The sequence below is a fragment of the Pogoniulus pusillus genome, chromosome 5 (assembly GCF_015220805.1).
Source record: "Pogoniulus pusillus isolate bPogPus1 chromosome 5, bPogPus1.pri, whole genome shotgun sequence".
NCBI lineage: Eukaryota > Metazoa > Chordata > Aves > Piciformes > Lybiidae > Pogoniulus > Pogoniulus pusillus.
In genome coordinates this window covers 26,322,885-26,346,929 of record NC_087268.1, presented here as the reverse complement: position 1 = coordinate 26,346,929, position 24,045 = coordinate 26,322,885, and the positions used below count along the sequence as shown (strand labels likewise).

At 45.0% G+C, this 24,045-nt stretch overlaps 1 protein-coding gene, 1 long non-coding RNA gene and 1 pseudogene across 3 annotated transcripts in view; all 3 read left to right on the top strand.

Annotated features, from left to right (window-relative positions):
• The first annotated feature begins 1,409 nt into the window (after positions 1-1,409).
• Positions 1,410-4,708, top strand: LOC135175687 (uncharacterized). The gene is made up of 2 exons (XR_010302436.1): positions 1,410-1,869; positions 2,097-4,708. It is a non-coding gene; the product is annotated as an uncharacterized LOC135175687 (long non-coding RNA).
• A 10,155-nt stretch (positions 4,709-14,863) lies between these two features.
• The window catches only part of TBC1D8 (TBC1 domain family member 8), a 54,833-nt gene continuing 45,651 nt past the window's right edge, over positions 14,864-24,045 (top strand). Inside the window, exon 1 of one of the 2 annotated variants that reach the window (XM_064143593.1) lies at positions 14,864-15,050. In XM_064143593.1, the coding sequence (XP_063999663.1) occupies positions 14,924-15,050 (127 nt within the window). In that variant the 5' untranslated portion in view covers positions 14,864-14,923. The remainder of the gene's footprint in view (positions 15,051-24,045) is intronic. The other variant, XM_064143594.1, reaches the window with a different exon arrangement.
• On the top strand, positions 17,213-17,387 carry LOC135175744 (U2 spliceosomal RNA; annotated as a pseudogene).

Sequence of the window (24,045 nt, the reverse complement as noted above, 5' to 3'; positions counted from 1 at the left end):
TTTCAAAAGCAGAAACTACTTTTAAAAGTGCTCCTTGACTCTCAGCACTAGAACTCCAAAGGGATTGATTTCACAGCTGCCATCATTGTCAACTACGTGCTGATTACTTCTGCAATGCTAGGACTAAACCTGCACACTCAAAAATTCAATTTCTGTTGCTTTGTGGTGTTTACCCAAAGTATATAAGGAGAGACAGGTTTTTGAGAAAAACAAATGTGTAAAAACGTTTTAATTTGTTGGTATTGCACCATGATGAGATTGGAAACAAAGACTTCGTGGGCTTAAGACACTCAGAAAAAGGGCAAAGTAAAACAAAGATTAAAAGAATTCCAAGTAAACCCATTCATCTGTGCAAATGGGAAAAGAAGCAGAGCATATTTGCAAATCTTTCTACATCTCTTTCTACATCTCATAAAGACTAGGCAGATGGTTTGGGTTCATTTCTGTGTGCGATGAATATTTCATTCCTGAAAGGAACAGAAAACATGGACATGTGTGTAGTCACCAGCCTTGCTGAAATGAGGGAAAACCAGGGAAGGAACTCATTTGAAACAATGTGAAATGGTGGTCCAGAAAAGAAAAAGGGGGGAAAGTAATGTTTAGAGCAGTATAATAATAATAAAATACAGATAGATAGATAGATAAGAAAGGATATTTATAGTGATTGGCAGACTGCGCTCTCCATTTCAATTGTACTGTGACATGTTTTTTTCAAAGACTAATGCCTTTTTTGCCTACCTGCAAATAACACAGGTGGTGGGAAAGCCTCCAAATTCTGTTGAAATGACAGGTGTCACATTTAAATTAGGCAGCAGCCAAAACAGGAAGAAATCACAGAGCTTTCACACAGAATATAGCAATCAGGTGGAAGCAGAAATGCAGTACTGATCAAAGGGAGTGGGTTCAAACACAATTCTAGGCATGTGCAGCATTGTTCCTACTCAGCAGTACTGGTGATATGCCAAGTACAGTCCCAGCATCATCTTGAGTGGAATAGCAGATCAGTGGGAAGACAGAAGAATCACAACAGAAATGCTTCCTTTGGAATCTCCAGTGCACAAAAATAAGTTTAAAATTGCCAGAAGAAAAATACCATAAAGGGTACCTGAAAGGCACTTGCAGACACATTTTAAAACTTGTGTCAAAGTACTGACACTTCTGTGACAATCAGGTTTGTTCTGTGACAGTTTTGCCACTCTTGCAGTTGCAGCTCCCCACAGGTGGTTTGACATCCTCAGGAATTAAGCTATGCCTTTTGCTTCACTATCATGCCCACCACAACAGCCTCAGCAGCCCAGGCACTCTCACCCTGATGCTGCTCAGGTGGTAACACAGCGCTGATTCCTAAGGCAGGAGATGTTGATTCTCTGCAGCTGCCAGACAGGAAGGTAGGACTCACAGAAATGTAAAGTGGTTGAGTTTATGTGGCTTCCAGCTCATCATACAGTCCTTGTGTTTGCAGGGCTATTAGAAATCCCACGGTAAGGCATCAGAATCTGCTTCATATAGGCAGGACCGAAACCACTATGACTTTAAATGAGGTAACATGCTTTCGTGTGTTTCTGCTCAGCAGCTCTTGTGTGCCTTGAGTCAGCTCTGAGTGAGAAAAAGGAATGGTTATTTCAGTATTTCAAAAAAGTCTGTCTACACAGATGATATTCTAGGAGATGGTTGTTCAAAGGGAAAAAGAGGGCAAACACCTAAAGGAAATCTTTTAAACAGCAAGAACCTCTGTCTCCAAGTGCAACAGAGCAAAATGGAAATTCTGCTAGCTTTCTAGCCCCTACTTTTAGCTAATGCAGACTGTAGCCAGGTCCAGCAAAAGACAGATGGCAGAAATATCAGTGTCCATCTTCATATGGAAGCAAGGTGAGGCACTCTAAACAATGTTGGCATACTTTTAGCGATGGTCTGTTTTGTTGGGGCTTTTTTGTTTGTTTAGCTGGTTGCTTTGTTTTTGTTTGGGAGGGGTGGTTTGTTTGGTTTTGTTTGGTTTGTTGGGGTTTGATGTTGGTTTTGTTTGGTGGGGTTTTTGGTTGGCCGGTTGGTCGTTTTTTCGTGTGTGTGTTGTTAACCACATCATTTAACTATTGCAGAACTTTTGAAGACTTTTTAATCTTGGAAGATGAATTATTATAAGGACTCTGGATCAGGAAACCGCCCTGTAGGAAGCTGCTGCTAACACTGGCTGCTCCACTTCAAACTTCCTTTGAGACTGCTGGCTGATTTAAGTAACTGTTACGGAGGTATCCCCATCCGAAGAACAGCCACACCTGTGGCTTCAGTCAACATCTGTCTTTTGAGAACGTGGAGGAAAAATACACAATACAAAGATGTATTGGAGGCTGTGCTATCTAATAATTGGACACTGGAGCAGGAAGTATTCTTTTTGTGTGATCAAAAATTATGCTGACATTTATTCTACATATTTAGAGCCCACCCACCTATAGAACATACTACAGCTTTGAGTACAAGAAATTAATTCAGCAAACATGAGTTCTTCATGACTCTATGAGTAATTTCCCTGAAATAGTAGGGATAATGTGAGGATGTATTTTGGGAGTGTCCCTAGGACTAGGACGGGTACCAAGGGGTTTAGATAGAGAAAGGAGTACTTCCTTTTTAGTTAATGATCTAAAACTGTTTTAATATCCTTGAATTGGTTCTTCCCTTGGCAAATAATTTTCATACTCTAAGTAGTTACCTTTGCTTGTGCCTAGCACGAGTGAATTCTAGCAGCTATGCTTTTGGTAGCATGCTAATGCAGCAATACCTTTTTTATATCACAGTAATTTTCTTTCACTGCTGAAACACCACTGCTTTACAGAAAACTGCAGTGAGAAAATGGGCAGGTCACAACCTCCATTTAGGATGTTTTGTCTTCTCTGCTTTGGGCTTTTCACCTTGTCACAGGTTATGGAGCCTTTGTACCTTCTGATTCTGCCACTCTTATTCTTGGCACTGATAACTGACTCTGTTGTTCAAGATCAAATCATTAATTACATTCCAAAAGGTAGCAAAATGTGTTGTGTTCCAAAAGGTAGCAAAATGTGTTGTGTTCCAAAAGGTAGCAAAATGTGTTGTGTTCCAAAAGGTAGCAAAATGTGTTGTGTTCCAAAAGGTATAAAAAAAAATTGGCTGCTTGCTTCATTTTTCTTAGAGGGTGTCAATGCATTTTAGGAGGCCAGCCATGCCATTCCCACTACACTCTAGCAACTCTGCCATCACAAAAAAGACAAACAAAAAACCCAAACACATACCTCCCAGAAAAAAAAATAAGAGAGAAGGTATTCTTGGAATGCAATTTCATATATAGAGCTGAGCAGTCCTCTCCTTTTGTACTGGAATGCTTTAAATGTTTTATTTTGGTGTCTAACCGAGTAACATATAGATGTCCTGAGACGATGGGGTATCCATAACTATGTCTTTCAGAACAAAAATGCCTCTTAAGATGAGGGATGAGGGTCAGGCCTTTGGAGGATGGACAGAGAGACTGTCATGAATAATAATATGAAAAGCATCTTTTTCTTTCCATCACAGTAGAAGTCATCAATAGCATCTCCTCCCTGGGTCATTCCCAATGGGACTGGTCAAGCTGTGATGTAGAGAGGTCTTCTGCACCTACCAAAGCGGAGAGAAAAGCAGGCACACCTCAACACTGGCAGAGTGGAGAGGTGTTTATAAGCACTGTCGGGAAGGTGTCAAATGATTGATAGTGATAAGGCCTGGTCACACTCCTCTGCTGTCCATTGCAGAAAAAGTGTTTATGCTGCCTCTGTCTGGGCTTCCCCTCTGTCGCCAGTGTGTTCTGTGTGAGTATAGAGCTAAGAGGTGTTTTTAACTCCAGTGTTTTGGAGAACTGGAAGTTAAGTGAGACAACAAAAAAGGTGGAGAATTACTGCCTTAATCTGCATGTATTTTAATTACATGTCCTGAACAGGGCTGTCCTCTTAGGAAATGTTTGTTAAACACCCTGAAATGTGATAGCCCTTCCAATGTCACAGTAACTGCATGCTTCCCAGAAGAGGTTTGGCAGTCCTAAATTGCAGAAGTGAGTTTTGCAATTGGAAATCACGGATTGCAGCAATGCTGGAAATAAAACAAGAAGTGGAATCAGCAGTAAAAAACATTTTGGACATTACTGTCTTCAATAGTTCATCAAAAGACCTACTACTTGTATGAGTTCATCCAGCTGAAATATAAAAATGCACACTGTAACACATTGCAGTGTTGTTGACAGGGAAGAAGCTGTGAATTATTATTGCATAAAACTGTGAGTCAAGACCACTAATGTGTTTTTACAGTGTTGCCTGTAGCTTAATTGCACTTGCTGCTGATAGTGTATTATATCTTCTTATATCTTCATGGCTACACAGGCATTAATTTAATCAGAGATAATAAATGAAACCTCTGGAATTAATTACAGGTTGTAACAGTTTTTTTGCTTTACTAGAACAGGCAGGAAGACAAAAACATGTGGACCCATAAACATTAACTGGCTTTTGCAACCCAGTCATTACAGAAGAAAGACAATGAAGATTAAATTACGTGGAGATGTAGCTGAGAATGTGCAGGCATTTCCACAGCAGTTCTCCATGTGGAAGATCTTGACTAACTTAGCCATCTCTTGGATCCTTTCAAACCCAGATGCATCTTGTGTTTGAATCTATATAAAAGATCTAAGCTTAAGAATTGCTTTTGCAGATACCTGGCGTCTGGTATGTCTGGCAGGAGGGGTCTTAGCAGTGTGGTTTCAATGGAGGCATGCTGCCAGGAGCTGCGTGTGAATTACTGTGATTTCCCTTTGGGTCTTCTTGTTTCTGCCAAATTTTAAGTGGACTTTCTGCAAGTGAGAAGCAAACATGGCCACTTTCCAACAGGACCATGTCTGGGAAGGTTTCTGATGTGAGAAACTGTGCAGAGAAGCCTTTCAAGGCGTGTGCTAGTTTGAATCAGGCTAGAATGTTTTGGTGAGAACTAGATTACAGGCTGTGAAAGGAAAACAATGGTGATGTCTACTTCACTCATAGGCTTGCTGAGATGTATAGGAACAAGAAATAAAAACATAGATAACCACTCTTACTGGGGCTGCTGGCTGAGCTGCATCTTACTCTCTCACCTCACCCTACATTTTGGACTAATCCACTTTGCTTCCTAAACCCCTGGCCGAACCTCCATTCTTCCTTGGGACTGGGGTAAGGTTGAGAGGGGCAGGGGGAAGGTAAAGGGGTGGTTGAGAGCCCCTCCTCAGGCCTCAGGTTTCTGGGAGGGGAGTTGTCTTTCTGAATTACCTTTTACCTTGTATATTTCTGTATATACTGTAAATATCTGCTTGTATATTGTGCTAGCTGTAAATATAAGCTTTATTCATATTTCCAGATCTGTCTGAGTCTAGTCTGGGTGATTTCTAAAGTGTGGGGGGATGTGGAACACCCAAACCATCACAAGACATCTTTAAAAAACCCCTCTTATAGGGGATTTCTCCTAGTAAGGAAAGTATTTAGCGAAGCATTGGAGGCAGGAGGCATCTTCCCTGGTTGCCTAACCTTTCTGATCAGAGTTACATTAGAAAGTAACTCTATTTTACACAGAATGATTCATCTTATACAATTTCTAAAATGCCTCTAATCCCTCAATGCACAATTCAGTGCACTAAAAAAGCTTCCTGGTTGGAAGAATTTGCTTAGTATTTCGCCTAACCTTTCATTTTCAAAACCAGAACCACTCCAAACAAACTAAACCCAAACCCAACCAAATCGACAAAACAAACAAACAATCAAAACAACCCCCCCCCAAAAAAAAACCCAAACCACCAACCCAACAACCTCACTGCTTTTAGTGAACTGCTTTTAAAATACAACATCTTTGTTTAACATACTGATACTTGTAAGCAGCAATTTTGTGCTCCAAACAAAAAGTGTGCTGTCACTCTCAGCTGAAGTACACATCTATCAGTCCCACCCAATCTGAGCTCTCAAGTCAGCTTTAAACCCTTAATAGTTTCTGTTGTTCATTTGTTAAACTGCATCCGCTGGATCTGCATCGTTCAAGCACTGAAGTACTCTGGAATTACTCTGATATATCAAAAATGGTCCCTGTGGATTTCTGTAAAGGAGAACTGTTTTCTCCCTGGTTTGCGATGAGGATTTTTGTCCACAATGCAGGAAATACAATTCCGTGTTACATGGAAAGCTTTGCAGTCTTAGTGGGGGATTTTGGATCTCCAGGGTCTTTTCAGGGGTGACCCTGTGCCTCGAGCAGTATGCTGACAGAAGAGGAGGCTCAGGGGGGACCTCATTGCTCTCTACAACTACCTGAAGGGAGGTTGTAGCCAGGTGGGAGTCAGTCTCTTCTCCCAGGCAACCAGCAACAGAACAAGGGGACACAGTCTCAAGTTGTGCCAGGGGAGGTATAGGCTGGATGTTAGGAGGAAGTTCTTCACAGAGAGAGTGATTGGCATTGGAATGGGCTGCCCAGAGAGGTGGTGGAGGCACCATCCCTTGAGGTGTTCAAGAAAAGACTGGATGAGGCACTTAGTGCCATGGTCTAGTTGATTGGCTAGGGCTGGGTGCTAGGTTGGACTGGATGATCTTGGAGGTCTCTTCCAACCTGGTTGATTCTATGATTCTATGATTCGATGACCAAGTGTGTGACCACATGTGGTTCTTCTCTTGGTGCAAGTAGGAGATAAGGTCTTTCCAAAATCCATACACACTTCAGTGTAGAGAATCTGAATACTTGTGGCTTCAGTTCTCCAGAAAAATCCCTTCCCTGTTGTCAAACTGCTTAGTGGTTTTCAGCAAGAGTGATGAAGACCTCCATATCGGCAGGTGGCCTTGAGAGGACATGCCAATAAGAAAAGAAAATGCATTGATTCCTGCTGACAACTGACTTACAGAAGGCTGAAGCTATAGTGGAAAACATTGGTGGCTGCAGAAAATAAAGGACTGAAAACAGCAGCTGTTAATTAATTTCTGAGAGGCTTTTTTTTCTGTCCCCTGAAATAAGGGTGCTGAGAGAGCTGGCAGCTGAACTGGCCAAGCTGCTCTCCATCATTATCCAGCAGTCCTGGCTCACCGGAGAGGTCCCAGGAGACTGGAAAATGGCCAACGTGGTCCCCATCCACAAGAAGGGTCGGATGGAGGAACCTGGGAACTACAGACCTGTCAGCCTGACCTCAGTGCCAGGGAAACTGATGGAGCAGGTTATCCTGGGGGCGATAACAGCGCACCTGAGGGATGGCAAAGGGCTCAGGTCCAGCCAACATGGGTTTAGGAAGGGCAGATCCTGCCTCTCCAACCTGATCTCCTTCTATGATCAGGTGAGCCGCTTGGTGGATGTGGGGAGGCCTGTGGATGTGGTCTGTCTGGACTTCAGCAAGGCCTTTGACACTGTCCCCCACAGCAAACTGCTGGCTAAGCTGTCAGCCCATGGCTTGGATGGCAACACTCTGTGCTGGGTTAGGAACTGGCTGGAGGGCCGGACCCAGAGAGTGGTGGTGAATGGTGCCACATCCAGCTGGTGGCTGTCACCAGTGGTGTCCCTCAGGGATCAGTGCTGGGCCCCATCCTCTTTAACATCTTCATAGATGACCTGGATGAGGGCATCGAGTCAGTCATCAGCAAGTTTGCAGATGACACTAAGCTGGGGGCAGATGTGGCTGGGTTGGAGGACAGAAGGGCTCTGCAGCGCGACCGTGACCGCCTGGACAGATGGGCAGAGTCCAATGGGATGGCATTCAATAGCTCCAAGTGCAGGGTGCTGCACTTTGGCCACAACAACCCCATGCAGAGATACAGGCTGGGGTCGGAGTGGCTGGAGAGCAGCCAGACAGAGAGGGATCTGGGGGTGCTGATTGATACCCACCTGAACATGAGCCAGCAGTGTGCCCAGGTGGCCAAGAGAGCCAGTGGCATCCTGGCCTGCATCAGGAATGGTGTGGTGAGCAGGAGCAGGGAGGTCATTCTGCCCCTGTACTCTGCACTGGTTAGACCTCACCTTGAGTACTCTGTTCAGTTCTGGGCCCCCCAGTTTAGGAAGGACATTGAGATGCTTGAGCGTGTCCAGAGAAGGGTGACAAGGCTGGTGAGAGGCCTTGAGCACAGCCCTACGAGGTGAGGCTGAGGGAGCTGGGGTTGTTTAGCCTGGAGAAGAGGAGGCTCAGGGGTGACCTTATTGCTGTCTACAACTACCTGAAGGGAGGTTGTGTCCAGGAGGAGGTTGCTCTCTTCTCTCAGGTGGCCAGTGCCAGAACAAGAGGACACAGACTCAGGCTGCGCCAGGGGAAATTTAGGCTTGAGGTGAGGAGAAAGTTCTTCACTGAGAGAGTCATTGGACACTGGAATGGGCTGCCCGGGGAGGTGGTGGAGTCGCCGTCCCTGGGGCTGTTCAAGGCAGGACTGGACGTGGCACTTGGTGCCATGGTCTAGCCTTGAGCTCTGTGGTAAAGGGTTGGACTTGATGATCTATGAGGTCTCTTCCAACCTTGGTTATACTGTGATACTGTGATAAGTATATTTTTGTTATTTTTCCCTAGATATCTTATCCAGCAGTTTGAATTTCCATTATGATATTTGCTAATATGTATTATTTCCCTAGCACCCTGCATATTATTTCTCTGCACTCACTGCTGCCTTTACATCCATACCTGGGGTCATCTGGGAATTTCATCAACTATGTCTTGGGAATTGAATTAATTCATTGATTAGGACCTTTTCAGACATTAATAAAAACACAAGGTAAAGACTCAGAACTGGACACATGGAGATGATTGGACTGTGCACCTGCAGAATGCTAGCCAAATTCCATCTAATTTATTGCTATAAGGATAAATTAAGTGTCATTTTTAGACTCTCATTTCATGATAAATGCAAATGAATCTTTGTACAGTCTCCTGCCTGAAAGATCAGTCTATTTCTTTTCTGCAGCCCAGGACATGCCTTTTCACCCTATTTTTCCTATAGTCACAGTATAGAATCATAGAATCATAGAATCAACCAGGTTGGAAGAGACCTCCAAGATCATCCAGTCCAACCTAGCACCCAGCCCTATCCAGTCAACTAGACCATGGCACTAAGTGCCCCATCCAGTCTTTTCTTGAACACCTCCAGGCATGGTGCCTCCACCACCTCCCTGGGCAGCCCATTCCAATGCCAATCACTCTCTCTGTGAAGAACTTCCTCCTAACATCCAGCCTATACTTCCCCCGGCACAACTTGAGACTGTCCCCCCTCGTTCTATTGCTGGTTGTCTGGCAGAAGAGACTGACTCCCACCTGGCTACAACCTCCCTTCAGGTAGCTGTAGACAGCAATGAGGTCCCCCCCTGAGCCTCCTCTTCTCCAGGCTAAACACCCCCAGCTCCCTCAGTCTCTCCTCATAGGGTTTGTGCTCCAGGCCCCTCACCAGCTTTGTTGCCCTTCTCTGGTCATGTTCCAGCACCTCAACATCTCTCTTGAATTGAGGGGCCCAGAACTGGACACAGTACTCAAGGTGTGGCCTGACCAGTGTTGAGTACAGGGGAGGAATAACCTCCCTCGTCCTACTGGCCACACTGTACGACTAAAGAACTAACCTATACAAACAGCTTAAATAAATAGAAGTTTTTTTTTAATAAGAATTGGTATATCCACCATTATAAACCAATACTGAATTGGTTTAATAAATGAAATTCACTTATAGGAGGGAAAGGTGATCATGGACAATCTGTTATGGTAGCAACCCATACATGCATCAGCTCCAACTATGCAGCTGTAAGCCTCAGAGCCTGTCCTAGAGGATTACACAGTCTCTGAAGTATGTTCAAGCATTGACAGCCTCCCATTTTCCACAATGTAGGCTCAGAGGGTTCAGTACCATCGGCAAAGGGCCAGCCAAGTAGGAGCCCCAGCCACTGTGGATGCCTGTTTCCTGCCCATGGAGGCATCTTTCCTTTTTTGCACGAGGAATCTATCTTCCTGAGCACCTCAGTGACATCCAGAATAAAAGTTATATATATATATATCTATTTAAGGAATTAAAAAGATGAAGCCATGTGAAGTTGAATGGCTTAGGGCTGGGAAGGCAGTCATTGACAAAGGCAAGAAGGGAATGTAAAGTTTTCTCTTCTGACTGTCCCCTGCACTCTGTGCAGTCTGTCCCTGTCTCACAAATGCTGAGGATCTCTGCAGTTTGTGCCAGATGCTGTGCTCTAACATAGTATGAGCAGCAGATTCCCTGCCTTGTGCCATTTGGTGTTGAAAGACATAGAGCATCATAAAGAACCCAAACACAGTCATTTCAGAGCACATGTTAAGGGTGGCATAAGGCCAGAAACCTCATTTTCCTTCACTTTATTCAAATACACCTTAATTTCTTCTAAAGCTCTCTCTTTCCTGCCTACTAGCCTTAAGTACCTTCAAGCAATTAAGATAATCATATCTGTACTACATCAGAGAACAGAAAAAGGGTGTGAAATGTCTCACAGTATCTGCCTTTTGTTTAGTCATCTATTAGATTTCTGTCCTCCTTGGTTTTATTTGCCTGTATAGACAAAAGCATTAGGAAATTATTGCCTCACAGATTTCAGGAGATTGTTAGATCATCTGAATCCTGTTCAAATACAGGCTGTGGGAATATCCACTACATTGCTGTGAGACTTTAACATGAGCATGGACCTGCTCAAGTTATTCTGGAGAAGGGCCACAAAGGGCTGGTGAAGGGCCTGGAGCACAGCCCTGTGAGGAGAGGCTGAGGGAGCTGGGGTTGTTTAGCCTGGAGAAGAGGAGGCTCAGGGGGGACCACATTCCTGTCTACAACTACCTGAAGGGAGGTTGTAGCCAGGTGAGAGTTGGTCTCTTCTCCCAGGCAACCAGCAACAGAACAAGGGGACACAGTCTCTCTCCATAGGGGAGATGTTCAAGTCCTCTAATCATTAATCATCCTCGTGGCTCTCCACTGGAGTCTCTCCAGCAGGTCACTGTCTGTCTTGAACTGGGGAGGCCAAAACTGGACACAATATTCCAGGTGTGGTCTCACCAGGGCAGAGTAGAGAGAGAAAAGAACCTCCCTAGACCTGCTGGACACACTTTTCTTGATGCACCCTAGGATGCCTTTGGCTCTCTTAGCCACAAGGGCACACTGCTGTCCCATGCAGAACTTGCTGTCCACCAGGACTGCAGAGTCTTTCCCCATGGAGCTGCTTTCCAGCAGGGCAACCCATAAGTTGTACTGGTGTCTGATGTTATTCCTCCCCAGCTGCAGGACCCTGCACTTGTCCTTATTGAACTTCATGAGGTTTGCCTTCACCCAGCTCTCCAGCCTGTCTGGATCTCACTGGATGGCAACACATCCTGATGGGGTGTCAGCCACCCCCCAGTCAGTGAACTTGCTGAGGGTACACTCAATGCCCTTATCCAGGTCGTTGATAAAGACATTGAACAAAACGAGGCCCAGTACTGATCCCTGGGGAACACCACTGGCTTCCAAGTTGACTCTGTGCCACTGATCACAACCCTCTGAACTCTGTTGTCAAGCCAGTTTTCAATCCGCCTCACAGACCAACCACCTATGCCACGTCTCCTGAGTTTTTCTACAAGGATGTTATGGGAGACAGTATCAAAAACCTTACTGAAGTCAAGGTATATGACAGCTGCTGCTTTTCCTTCTTCTACACATTTGGTCATGGTTTTATAGAAAGCTCACTTTGAGCTCCCTTCCAACCCAAATCATTCTATGATACTATGACTCCATAACATAAACCTTTTGTTAGCTGTTGCTAAAGTTTATCTAGTTAGCAGGTACAGTGTGCACCACTTGGTGCTGAGACACCCATGTGTGGGGTGTTTTTTCCTTGCTGGTTTTGTTGCTGTTGTTAAATAATACAGCAAGCATGTTCAGCTTCTTTTTCTGCAAGCTTTCTGACCTGGAGTTATTGACACCTATTACTCTGCTAAAGTGGCTGTGTTACTGCTTCCTTATGCCTAAGACTGACTAGGTTAGGAGCAGAAAAGCCAGGGGAAGGGCAGGCGTAAACAGCCCTTAGCAGCACCTCATTCAAGGCCAGGGATTGTTGGAAATCTGGCTTAGCAGTGTGAGGGACATGGTGCACACCTAACAGTTTCATGCTCACAGTGGCTCTGCTGACTTCTGTGGGAACAAGATCTCCAAGGGGTGGGAGTGAAAGTAGTGATATTCTAAAACTTACAGGCATTTTGGCAGTGAGTGTTTCTCTACAGCCTTCTCGAGATGTCAGGGAATGCCACACACAATGCCTCACTGTGAAGTACACTCCTACTTTCACACTTTATTGTATGTGTGTATATATATGCATGCACAGTATACATACAGTGATATATAAATTTGTAATGTAATACTTTATTACAGTATATTGCATATTACAAAGTCTTTTGTTTTACTCCATCACCCTGGATCAATTTTCCCTCACCTCATCCATCCCACTCTTTATCCCTCTGAAGACATTGGAGGTTGTGTTTTAACTACCTTCCACTAATTCCACATGTTGAAAAAGCTGCTTATTTAAAAAGCATGAATGATCCCGTTTTGACTGAATGTCTGTTGTGCCAACTTGGTTGTGGTTACAAAGCCCATGATGCTGAAGGAGTACTGTTGGTGGGGTTCAACCAGAAGCACATCACAAGATGTAATGCTGAATCCTGAAATCAACTGCTTTACTTTTTTTGCTAACTCTCAACCTCAAAAGCACCTCAAAGGAGAGCAACCTGCTTGGTCCTTTTCTCCATTGTATCTCAAATCAGCCTGCCCAAGGCTGAACATAAAAAAAAACCCTCCAAAGCCAGTAACATTCAAATATCTGAAAAGGAAAGAAATATTCACCATCGCACATTGCTGACCATTGAAACTTACAAGACTTACATACCTTTAGGATTGGTTTTGGAGCAGGGGAAATCTCTGAGCTATTCTTATCCCAAAAGAATGTTTTCATAGAATCATAGAATCAACCAGGTTGGAAGAGACCTCCAAGATCATCCAGTCCAACCTAGCACCCAGACCTATCCAATCAACTAGACCATGGCACCAAGTGCCTCATCCAGTCTTTTCCTGAACACCTCCATGGACGGTGCCTCCACCACCTCCCTGGGCAGCCCATTCCAATGCCAATCACACTCTCTGGCAACAACTTCCTCCTAACATCCAGCCTATACTTTCCCTGGCACAACTTGAGACTGTGTCCCCTTGTTCTGTTGCTGGTTGCCTGGCAGAAGAGGCCAACCCCCACCTGGCTACAATGTCCCTTCAGGTAGTTGTAGACAGCAGTGAGGTCCCCCCTGAGCCTCCTCTTCTCCAGGCTAAACATCCCCAGCTCCCTCAGCCTCTCCTCATAGGGTTTGTGTTCCAGGCCCCTCACCAGCTTTGTTGCCCTTCTCTGGACACGTTCCAGCACTTCAACATCTCTCTTGAATTAAGATGTTTTAAATAATTCCTTCCTATGCTCTCATCATTTTTTCCAATACATCGTTATGTGAATGCCCATCATCTTCTCCTTTTAACAGCTTTCATTTTTATAGCAGACAAGTAGTATGCTCACAATGATAACTCACTATTCTATGTGTGGAAATGAAATCACAGGTTTACATTGAAATCATAAAGAGCATGGATCGTGTAGTGTTTACTAGATTGCAGCTGAGTACAGAATTTTGCCTGGTAAAGGTTCTCACTGGCAGCTAGAAATCAATCCAACGGGCACCCTCCAAACCGTAGGCAATAATTGCTGCTGGCTATGCCACTGCAGCATCAGTCTCTTTCAAGGAGGTGGGTGGTTCACAGCTCACATAGCAATAGGTGGAGCTTCCTACACTGAAGCTGAGGTCTTTCTCCCCAATCAGAATTGTGTACTTAGAAGCATCTCTGCCTAAATTAAAAAGTATGTGATTTAACCCACAGTGGCTGACTTCTTTAATCCCAGTGAAGAGTGTGTGAAGTTTAGCAGCCTGCTACCGCAGTAGTTAGAAGGAAATTACTATTTGCTGTTAATCAGAAGCAGGATGTGACTGAAAGTGCACTGGTCATGTTTTAATGGCAATCTGAGTTAACGAAAGTTAATGCAGTGTCAGAGGATGAGCAGCTTGAGGTGCTGCAGCAGTAACTACTCGTACTGGTTCACTCCAGAACACAAAGCAATGCCTTTATTTCTTAATGAAAAAGAAACTGGCCTGTAAAAGTAAGGCTTTCACCCTAAAGTTGAGACATGAAGTTTCAAGCACTGACATTTAAACATCAAAGCGGGTAGCTGTGGGCTCAGGCTTTAGGCTGTGGTCTGGAATAAAAAACAAACACGGAAAGCCGAGGCGCCCCCAGCCTTTTCCTTCCCGCGGTGGGGAGTAGGATCGCAGTCCCACGAGTGTGGCTGTGCACCAGTGAGTGCTTGCACAGCCTGGGGGCACCTGGGCACTCCATACAGGCGCTACCCGCCGTAACGAGGCGGCTGCCGTCCGGCCCGGGCCGGTGGCAGGGACACACCAAGGCCTCGGGGCGCTGCGGGAACCCCGATGTACTGGGTGTGGGGGTCGTGACGCGTGAGACCCCTGAGACGGAGAATCAGACACCCCCCCCCCCCCCCTTCCTTTCCCTCCGGCCAGAGCCCTTCCCGTCAAAGCGACTCCGATGACGGGAACGAGCGGATCGAAAGGCGGCAGCCTCCACTGCACAAAGCCCCCGACTCGGTTGGAGGGGAGGCTCGCACTCAGGCTCCGCCTTCGGCTCCTCCTCGGCGGCCGGGCCCGCGCGGAGGGAGCTGGAGCTGGAGCCGGAGCCGGCGCCGGCGCCGCGCCGCGCAGCCCGCGGGTGGCGATGTGACCGGGGCGCTCGGGGTGCGGTACAGTACTCCACGGCACGGGTCAGGCGCCCGGGATCGGTGGGCGGGAGGGGGGGAAACAGAGAGAAGGAGACACTCAGAGCCGGGGAAGATGTGGCTGAAGCCGGAGGAGGTACTGCTGAAAAACGCCCTCAAGCTGTGGGTCACGCAGAAGAGCAGCGGCTACTTCATTCTGCAGCGGCGTCGGGGCCACGGAGACGGCGACGGGCGCTTCACGGGTACCTGATGGCGGGAGGGCCTCGGCGGGGGGTCGGGTCGGACCCGGCCGGGCCGGGCGGCGAGTACTCTCCGCTTCTGCCCCGCGGGAACTTGGTCGCGCCGGGGGAGATCCGGCGGTGGGGCGGGCTGCGGGAGGCGGGAGCGGCCTCTTTGTTCGGCCGGCGGCGGGGCCCCTAGCCGGGCCGGCATGGCTCGGCTCGGCATGGCTCGGCGGCTCCCGATGCGGAGAGGACGGCGGCGCGGGGCGCTGCTGGCCCGGGCCATCGCGGCTTCCCCGCAGCCGGCGGTGCGGGGGCTGCTGCCAGCCGGGCCGTGCGGGCGGCCCCGTACTCCCCGAGCTGCCTCAGGAGTAGCTTCGGGCTTCTGTAGCCTTGAGCACCGTAGGACCCAGTTTTATTTTTGTTTTCCCCCTCTGCCCTGCCACTGGCTTTCCTAAATGTGACTCAGGGCAAGCTCGGAGCCCGTAAGCCGCGGTGCGGAGAAGCCGCGGTGCGGAGCAGCCGCGCCGGTGCCCGCGGTCGGTGGAGTTGGCTGGAGGGAGCCTGCCGCAAGCGGTCCCTGCCCGCGCTGGGCCGGTTACATCCTGCGGGATCGTGAATGGGGACCAGGGGGAGGCCACTGGGCTGGGAGGTGAGAAGTGTGGAGGGGTGCCGGGGGGCTGCTGGTAAGCACCCCAGCTGAGCCATGTCCGCTGGTCATCCTTCTGACAAGAGCGGCCACGACCCGTGCTGGAGCTGACTCTTACTTTATATAACGGGAGTCGTATGAATACGTGTAGGATACTGAGTTCTGCCTGGTACATAGCGGGAGGGGTTGGCAATTCATCGTTGTGGAAAAGTGAATTTTGACGTATTTGTACATTAATGGTACTACGGCTGATGTGGCTGTAGATAAGGTACGTTCTTTCTGTGTGATACTCCAGGTGCATGTATAGTGAAGGATAGATATGAAGAAGGACCACACTCTACCCTCACAACAGCGTAGATCTGTGAATAATTCCAGTGCTAGACTGCACTGACGTTGTGGAGCAACTGAGTGAAGAGTTTGGGCCAAACTTATGGTTCAGAGACATCAGCAGTTGAATTCAAACAAATACTCTGGAAAACAAACAGCAGAACTTGCATTGTCTTACTTAAAAGCAAATAAGACTGATTTGTGTGTTTTAAAAATCAGGATTTTTAACAGTGGCATATGTTGGAAAGGATGCTCAGGTATTTTCAAAGTCACTATTTTCTGTGCAATTTAAGAAGCAACATTGCCACATTTGACATTTATTAAAACCTTTTGCTCCTGAACCACGGACCCATGACACTTGATGATATTGTTTTCTACCTTATTTCTTAAAAAAATTAAATAAATAGAGCTTGTCATAGCTGTGGAGTCATAAAGAGCACAAAACTTACTTGTGGTTTGGTAGATCCTGTGTTTTCAGTGTGTTGGTGAAGTGCTAGCCCTGGTAAGGTTAATGGAAATTTTGCCAGCTACTTAAAGATTTACCCTCATATTTTTCCCTGCCCCCTGTGTGGAAATCGTAGGCCACTCTTTTGTGACTGTAAGAACGATGTGGATTAATTTTCAGAGTTAAAAATAGCTGTTTACAGCTGCTTGACTTAGGTCCAGGACAATCATGAGGTTTAGATCCACCAATGTTAACTCCTTGTGCCTGAGCTTTTCCACGGCAGAAATGTGCAGACTTAACCCAAACAAACTGCTTTTCTTCCTAAGTTTCAGGTGAACCGTTTTGCTGAATCTATGGTGCACGGGCTTGCATAAATCGCTTTTGGCTGGCAAAGGAAAGCCACTCCTGTCTCAGACATTTTCCTAGGGAACACTGAATTCTAACAGTCTATTAAACTGTTTGGAAATGTTTATGTTTTAAAGGGCTTGGAAATTAGAGTCCTATAATCAAAAAAGCAAGTGTTGGTGAATTAGATGGCTATCTTAATTTTTTTTCATGCTTTTAACTTGAGACAAGTGAAATGGAAACCTGAACTGAGAAGCAGTTGGGCTTTGCTGGTAGCTGCTTGCTCTCAGTGCAGAGCTTACCTTCTGATTTCTTGCCTTACGTGGCTATAGAGATGCTTTATTAGTACTTGCCTGTTCCAAACTGACAGATACTAGGGCAGCTAAACCATATTTCAGAGTATGGTCTACCGAAATAATCGCTTCTTGGCCTTTTGGCTGAGATCAAGTATAGTATCTGTTCTTATCAGTGAAAATACAGAGCTATAGTTAGAAGATTTTGTTTGTGTTACTGGGGAAGCAAAGCTTAACTGAGAACCATATGCATATCTGTTTTCTTTTCCCTTCAGTATCAAAAGCTGTGGCCAATCACAGTTAAGTTTAATGGAAAGGTAGAAGTTTCAGAGATGGGAAGATCCTGTACATGAAAGCAGGTGCCATGGTAAAAGAGGATCTCATAGCAACTCTAGTAACAAGAAGGAGGTTGTACATGTTCAGACTGTGTTAGACCTGTGTGGGATTGGCAGAACCAAACCCCCAGGAGGCTGTAGATGGGGCAGTAGACCACCCATGACATGATTTATTTTGAACAGAGTGGAAGAGTGGATAACTGAGCTGCCCATGTGCATGTTAACTGCAATATGGAATTTGCACTGAACCTATGTGAGAACATCTCTTTTATGGCCCTAGTCTCATATTTGCATGTCTTTTTTTCCTAGGACACTTCTTTTTCCTTATCAGGTCATTCTATCCGTTATGAAAGAGTAAGTTAGTACAGCTGGAGGGTGTATTTTGTGTGGATCTAATTCCTGAAGGATGGGCTAGAGAAGATCTCTTGCACAAAAGCGCTTTTCTTTCATATCTACGTTTCTTCCTTTGATGACTGTGACTCGGAGCAGATGTTTGTAAGAGAGAGACTCTATTTACTACTGTTCTTTAATTTGCATCCTAGGGCGGTTACCAAATGCACGATGGGCTCGTAATCGGCAGTACAGAGAACTGATGAAGGCTGCGTTTAACTCTTTATTACCTGAGCAGTGTCATTCTGGTTTCTGTCTTCCTGAGGGCTAGGCTTTTCAAGTAAATGCTTAACTTGCCACCTTTCCTGGGTCTCTACTTGAGAGCTGTGTTGGATCAGAGCTTTAGGAAGGAAGTGGATAGTGTCTTAGAAATACTTCATAGAAACGGAATTATCATTTTTAAACTAATAACTAATTTTAAAACTAGTTTAAATTTACAGATTTTTAAGAATTATGTTAGCTTGAAAATTTCTGTTGATTTTGGGTTTTTTGTGCCTAATTGGAGACCTATTTCGCTATCCCTACAAGAAGTCTTGTGGTATAGCCATGATTCATAGGTCAAAGGTGGTTGTATTTGGTACTTGCTGATATCTTTGGTTCTGAGATTATAAACAAATAATAAGTCTGAGATGGTGTCAGTATTCAAAAGTACTGTCAGATCTCTTATGATAGAATAGTACGAAATGGTTCAGTCCTTTCGTTTTTATTAGAGGTTGCTGAAAGCTTCGTTCACTTTCCTGTTTGATTAGATTACTTTTGTGGGTTTTGACATCAAAACTTCTTGTTTTGGGACGTGTTGGAAACAATTTCATCATGAGCAGTGGACTGAGGGTACTTTTTCACTCTTCCCAAGTAGCTGTTTATGATGTACTTAGCATTGTATACTTTTAGTATGTAAAACCCCACTTAGAATTCCTTTAAATACTTCTGAGTCTTTCCTTTTATAGGTAAGGTTAAATAAAGCTTTAAAATGAACTCTTGTTTCAAGCAACTTTTTGTCTTTATTTTTTGTGACACAGGTCTTTAACTTTGTTACTTGAAATAGAGCAGTAATAGAATGTTTTGTTCCTGTTTTACCCGTGCTTTCAATTTAGGTATGGTGTTTTCCTTCTGCTTTTCCAGCTTCCATTTTTCAGTTCAGTGCACTTTCCAAGCTGGATGTAGTCTTTTATCCTTTAATTTATATAGGATGAACATTCTGAAAAGAAATTAATTTCTCCTTCAGCTCATATAAAACTTTAGAATTCACATCCTTAAATGTAAGATAGTACACTGGCAAAATAAAGCATTTTTGTATATTAATCTGAACCTTATTATTCCTTTAAGAAAAGCAAATGTGGTAGGTGTGATAAATACAGCTACTTGAGCTATATGCCAGCAGTTGCAGTAAATCACCATGTGAGCATTTTATTTTTTCTTCCAAATAAAATTCTTGGGTGGTGATAGCTTTCAAATTGATCCGTAAAGCACCTCTCAGCTATGGATGGAGATCTGACTAGTTACATGATAAGAGCTCTCTTATTTTCCCCTTGCCTGGATTTTAATTTTTAATACATACAGAAAAATAGGTATTGATAAGTCACACGATATTACGGGTTGGAAGGGACCCAAGGAGATCATCGAGTCCAACCCCCCTGCTGAAGCATGGACAGCACCATCTAACACAGATCACAGAGGAACACATCAGACAGGCCTTGAAAGTCTCCATTGAAGGAGACTCCACAACCTCTCTGGGGAGCCTGTTCCAGTGCTCTGTGAGCCTTACAGTAAAGAAGTTCCCCCTGGCATTGAGGCAGAACCTCTTTTGCTGCAACTTACACCCATTGCTCTTTGTCCTATCACAGGGAGCAAGTAAGCAGAGCCTGTCCCCCCCGCTCCTGGCCAGCCCTCAGATACTTATAAACATTTATCGAATGTTCCTCTAAGTCTTCTTTTCTCCAGACTAAAAAGCCTCAGGTCTCTCAGCCTCTCCTCATAAGCCATGCCCTTCAGTCCCCTAATCATCCTTGTAGCCCTCCACTGGACCCTCTCCAGCAGATCCCTGTCCCTCTCAAACTGGGGAGCCCAAAACTGAACACAGTATTCAAGATGAGGTCTCACCAGGCCAGAGTAGAGGGGGAGGAGAACCTCCCTTGATCTGCTGGACACACTCGTCCTAATACACCCCAGGATCCCATTGGCATATGTCCTTTCTCTGGAAATGGAACAGCAAGAGATCTTGTGCTGCTCTTCCATACGTTCCACTTTAAACAGTGCTGTAGTCATCGTAAATACATCAGCTTTGGTAGCCCAGTCCATCTCTCAAGGTCTGGGTAAATAATTTCATAAGAGAGTCTATTTCAGAGAAGGGCAGCGAGGGGACCACAGAGGTTGAGAGCTCTTGTAGCTCAGATGGAGAATCCGTCTTGATTGCCTCTGTACATTACACTGTAGCAGAAGAGCTTCAAAATATGGTAAAGACTTGGATTTTTAGTAGGGAATGCAAAGTATAAGTGTTCGGTTGTTTTTTATTTTAACCTTTTGGAGGGGTGAAAGGTAACATGAATAGAATATTAAAATACCTGTTGAAACATAGTCTTCAAAACAGCTTGCCTTTTCATTTTAAAGTATATCCAAGATCCTAGAATGAGTTGCTGGTAGACAAAAGACTCAATCTGAGTTCTAACTAAAAATATCAAAAGACCAAACAAAAAAAGCTTTTCTTTGAAATGCGGCAGGTTGAGGAGGGGAAGACACCACAATAGTGGTGTTCATAAAAGGTCTTGGTATGCTTACTGTCTGTATTCATGATTTTGTTTTCTTAAGGAAGTGCTCTCTCTGAAGCCTTGCACAAGGAGGGGGGAAATACAAATACTTTACTGAAAGCTTGGACTCTTGTCAAAATGTTATCTAGCCTTGCCCACAACTGGAATTCAGATCGGCAGGTTTTTTTCCCTTCTGTATTTTACTGTTAACATTTTTAAGGAGAATGCATGTTTCTAAGCTGTGGAGGCTAAATGGCACAGAAAAAGGCAGGGAAATCGCAGAATGGTTTGGTTTGGAAGAGACCTTCAAAGATCATCTGGTCCTGTCATAAGCAGGGATATCTTGTCACTAGGTCAGGTTACTGAAAGACCTTGTCTAGCCTAGACATGAGCACTTCCAGGGAACATGTTGCAGTGTCTCACCACCCTCATAGGGAAAAAAATACAAAAGTTAGGGAGAATTCTTATAAAATAATAGAGCATGTCTGTGGGTGCCAGAGTTTAAGTAGAGCTAGGTGGGGCTCTTCAGTGTTATTTACATCATCCACCTAAAAGGAGACTTTTTTTCACTTTGCCCGAAGTAGTGCCTAGGTAATTTACAGGACAGCAGCAGTTTGTGTTCCATCTTCTCATCTGTTTTCAGGTGGAAACCAGTTTCAAGTTATTTTCACTTGTAACATGAGAACTGAAGCATTTGGTTCTGTGGCCTTCAGTGCTATAAAAATAGACTTGGCCTGGCCTGGCCTGGTGGCAGAAGGCTGAGATAAGCAGCTGCAAGAACCCTTTAGCATGCCGGCCTGGGGAAATGGCCCATGGGGAAGCAGGGTGAGGAGAAATATCCAGTGCCCCAGGACTGCAGTGCACATTTCCACCGTCATGGGACGATGGGTGCACAGTTTGGCTCACGGTGTGGTCATTTGCTCCTCACTGGTGGTCCAATACCAGAGCAAGATCTCAGCATCACGCCCAGAGATACAGGGGCCATGGCAGCTATGGGACACCAATCTCCACACCGAAATGCCTGTTGTCTCCTCCTTTTTCATATTCAGCCTCCTTGGAGTGCTGTGACTGAGGAATAATGATTAAACAGTTTGTTTCAGTTTGTTTCTACATGCCAGATTGAAAAAAAAAAAGACACCACCAACAGAAACCAATTTACCTGGTGTCAGTGTTTGATCTGGCAAAGCTCATGTTGGAAGCAACATAAGGATTTCAATGCTGGTATTTCCCTGGGTGGATAAATGCTTGGAGCACTAGGTCTTTATGCAGAAATCTAATGTTGTCTTTGCTTATCTTCAAATGTGGTGAGCACTTATCATTGCAAAGGAAACAGTCTTCCCACAGCCCTCCTTAATCCTATTTGGTAGGTACTTGCCCAAAAAAGTTCTGTAACTTTCTTTTTTGATGGAAGAAACCTGATGATTATTCTCTCATGGGTTGTATCAAAACCTGTTTATGCAATTTTACAGAATTCAGCAGAGATGGTGTGGCTGATACAAAGCCCAGGCTCTGAGCTGCTGCTGTTAGTGGCCTTGTGTAACTGACAGTGTTCTTATCCAGCAAAAATGTGGATTTTAGGGACATCTGAGTGAAACAATATGTTAATCATCTGGATTTTTGATGTTTAGAGTAATAAATCAGGATGGTATGAAAGGCCTAGAACTGTCCCCAAACATTTATGCTGGGGTTCACTACTGGCCACTAGTAACTTTATGTCTGCTGTCCTGGGCTGTATCCTATTTTACTGTGTCTCAAAAGCCACCACCCTAAGCTATAATACCTGATCCCTTTGGAATGAGTAGTACTCTCGGGCTGGGCTGTAAGAGATGAGGATAAAGACAACAGTGGTTCTCAGTGTATCTTAGCTGTGAATCTTGCCTTGGGCCAGCCATGGGGTTGGGACCACCAGTAAGGGCTGCTGTGCTGTGAGGCCAGGTGGAAGCCAACTTCATAACTCCCTATCCTGCTCTTAGCAAACCACCTTTCTGCTCCAGCTGAAGCACAGGGTTAGTGTGTGGCTGGGGAGCCGAGACATCCACGTGGCCCTGCGTTCTGCTGCCTGATGGTGGGCTGGTGGTTCAGCCTGTTTGCTAGCCTCCTCTTAGTGCAGCTAATTGCTGCCTGCCGTGGCTACTGTGAGGCTCTAATTGTTTGCACATAATGTGGAGATGGAGGAAACTATAGGAGGGAGCTTATTTATGATTCAGGATATGGAGTGCTGCTCTGCCTGAAAGAGCAGAGATTAATTATGTTTTGTTGAGACTGCTAGTTCAATTTCTAGATACTCAAATTTATTTTCATGATATTCTGAATTGTTTGGTTTGCTCTTTTCTCCCAGTTCACATACCTGAATAGCTTAGAGCACCTCTTGCAGCTTTTAAACTCTCCTTGTGAAACTGCATCCTCTGGGAAGCAACCTGTACTCTTAGCTCTTTCCATTCCCCAGGAAGACCTTTTGGGTAAACTATTGATTTTGTGAGACTGCTGCTTTTTCTTTCTGGAATTGTTTTTCTTTCATCTGCCAGCTTTCTGATTGAGGAGCAGAAACAGGGGGCAGCAAGGGAAAGCAGCAGTGAACTCTGGAGGATGCATCCAGAAGCATGGTTTATATGCTTCATGGCTTTGTACTGCAGTGAGAGCGTGGCAGAATGCTGGACTGTGGCTGTAATTATAAATCCCTCAATTTGTTGGTTTTGTCTTACAAAAATAATGTAGTGTGTCTGGAAAAAAAAAAGTTTGAGTGTTTAAAATAGGATGTTGTTGTAATACGAGTGAGTGTAGCCACCAACTGCTCTTCTCTATGGCCCTGCAGAGCAGTCACTGCAGTCTCTGGAGACCATGGGATGCCACCGCTTTTGGATGCTGCCTTTGGAAATGCCCAGATGCCTGTGCTGAGAGACTTTGGAATAGCTGTGCATCTGGGCTTTGGGTCCAGATACCATGGTGGTTGTACGCATGTTTTCTCAAAAGGGCTCAACATGGTGTATATTCTTGAGGCAGGCCTTGCTGCACACCTGTCCAGCTGAGCTGGTGCAATGGAATTCTCAAATTTGTTGGATTTTTTTTTTTTTCTGAGTAAACCAAAGAGAAGCAAAAGGACAGTCTTCTCTCTGATTCAGACTTCTGCGGTAGTTGGTTTACTTGTGCAGTGGCTAAAGTTGTTCCCCAGGATGCTGGAAACAGACTGGATTATCTTCTCTATGACCCCTTTATTTGGTCTAGGGAAAAGAGAGCATAGGGACTGATTTGAGAGATTTTGAGTGTAAGGACTGTGGCACATGGATGGGAAGAAGTATCTCCTTGCATGGCATCTGGCCTGCTTCTCCCCAGGTTTTAGAAGGATTTATGTAAAAATAATTTCTTACAATCTAATTGCAAATACTGCACATTATTGCTTCTTTGAAGTGTATCTAACTTTGCTTCATGCTTGTAATGAATTTATGAGATTGTGTTAAATAAAAGATCTTGGCTGTGGTCACCAGATGTCT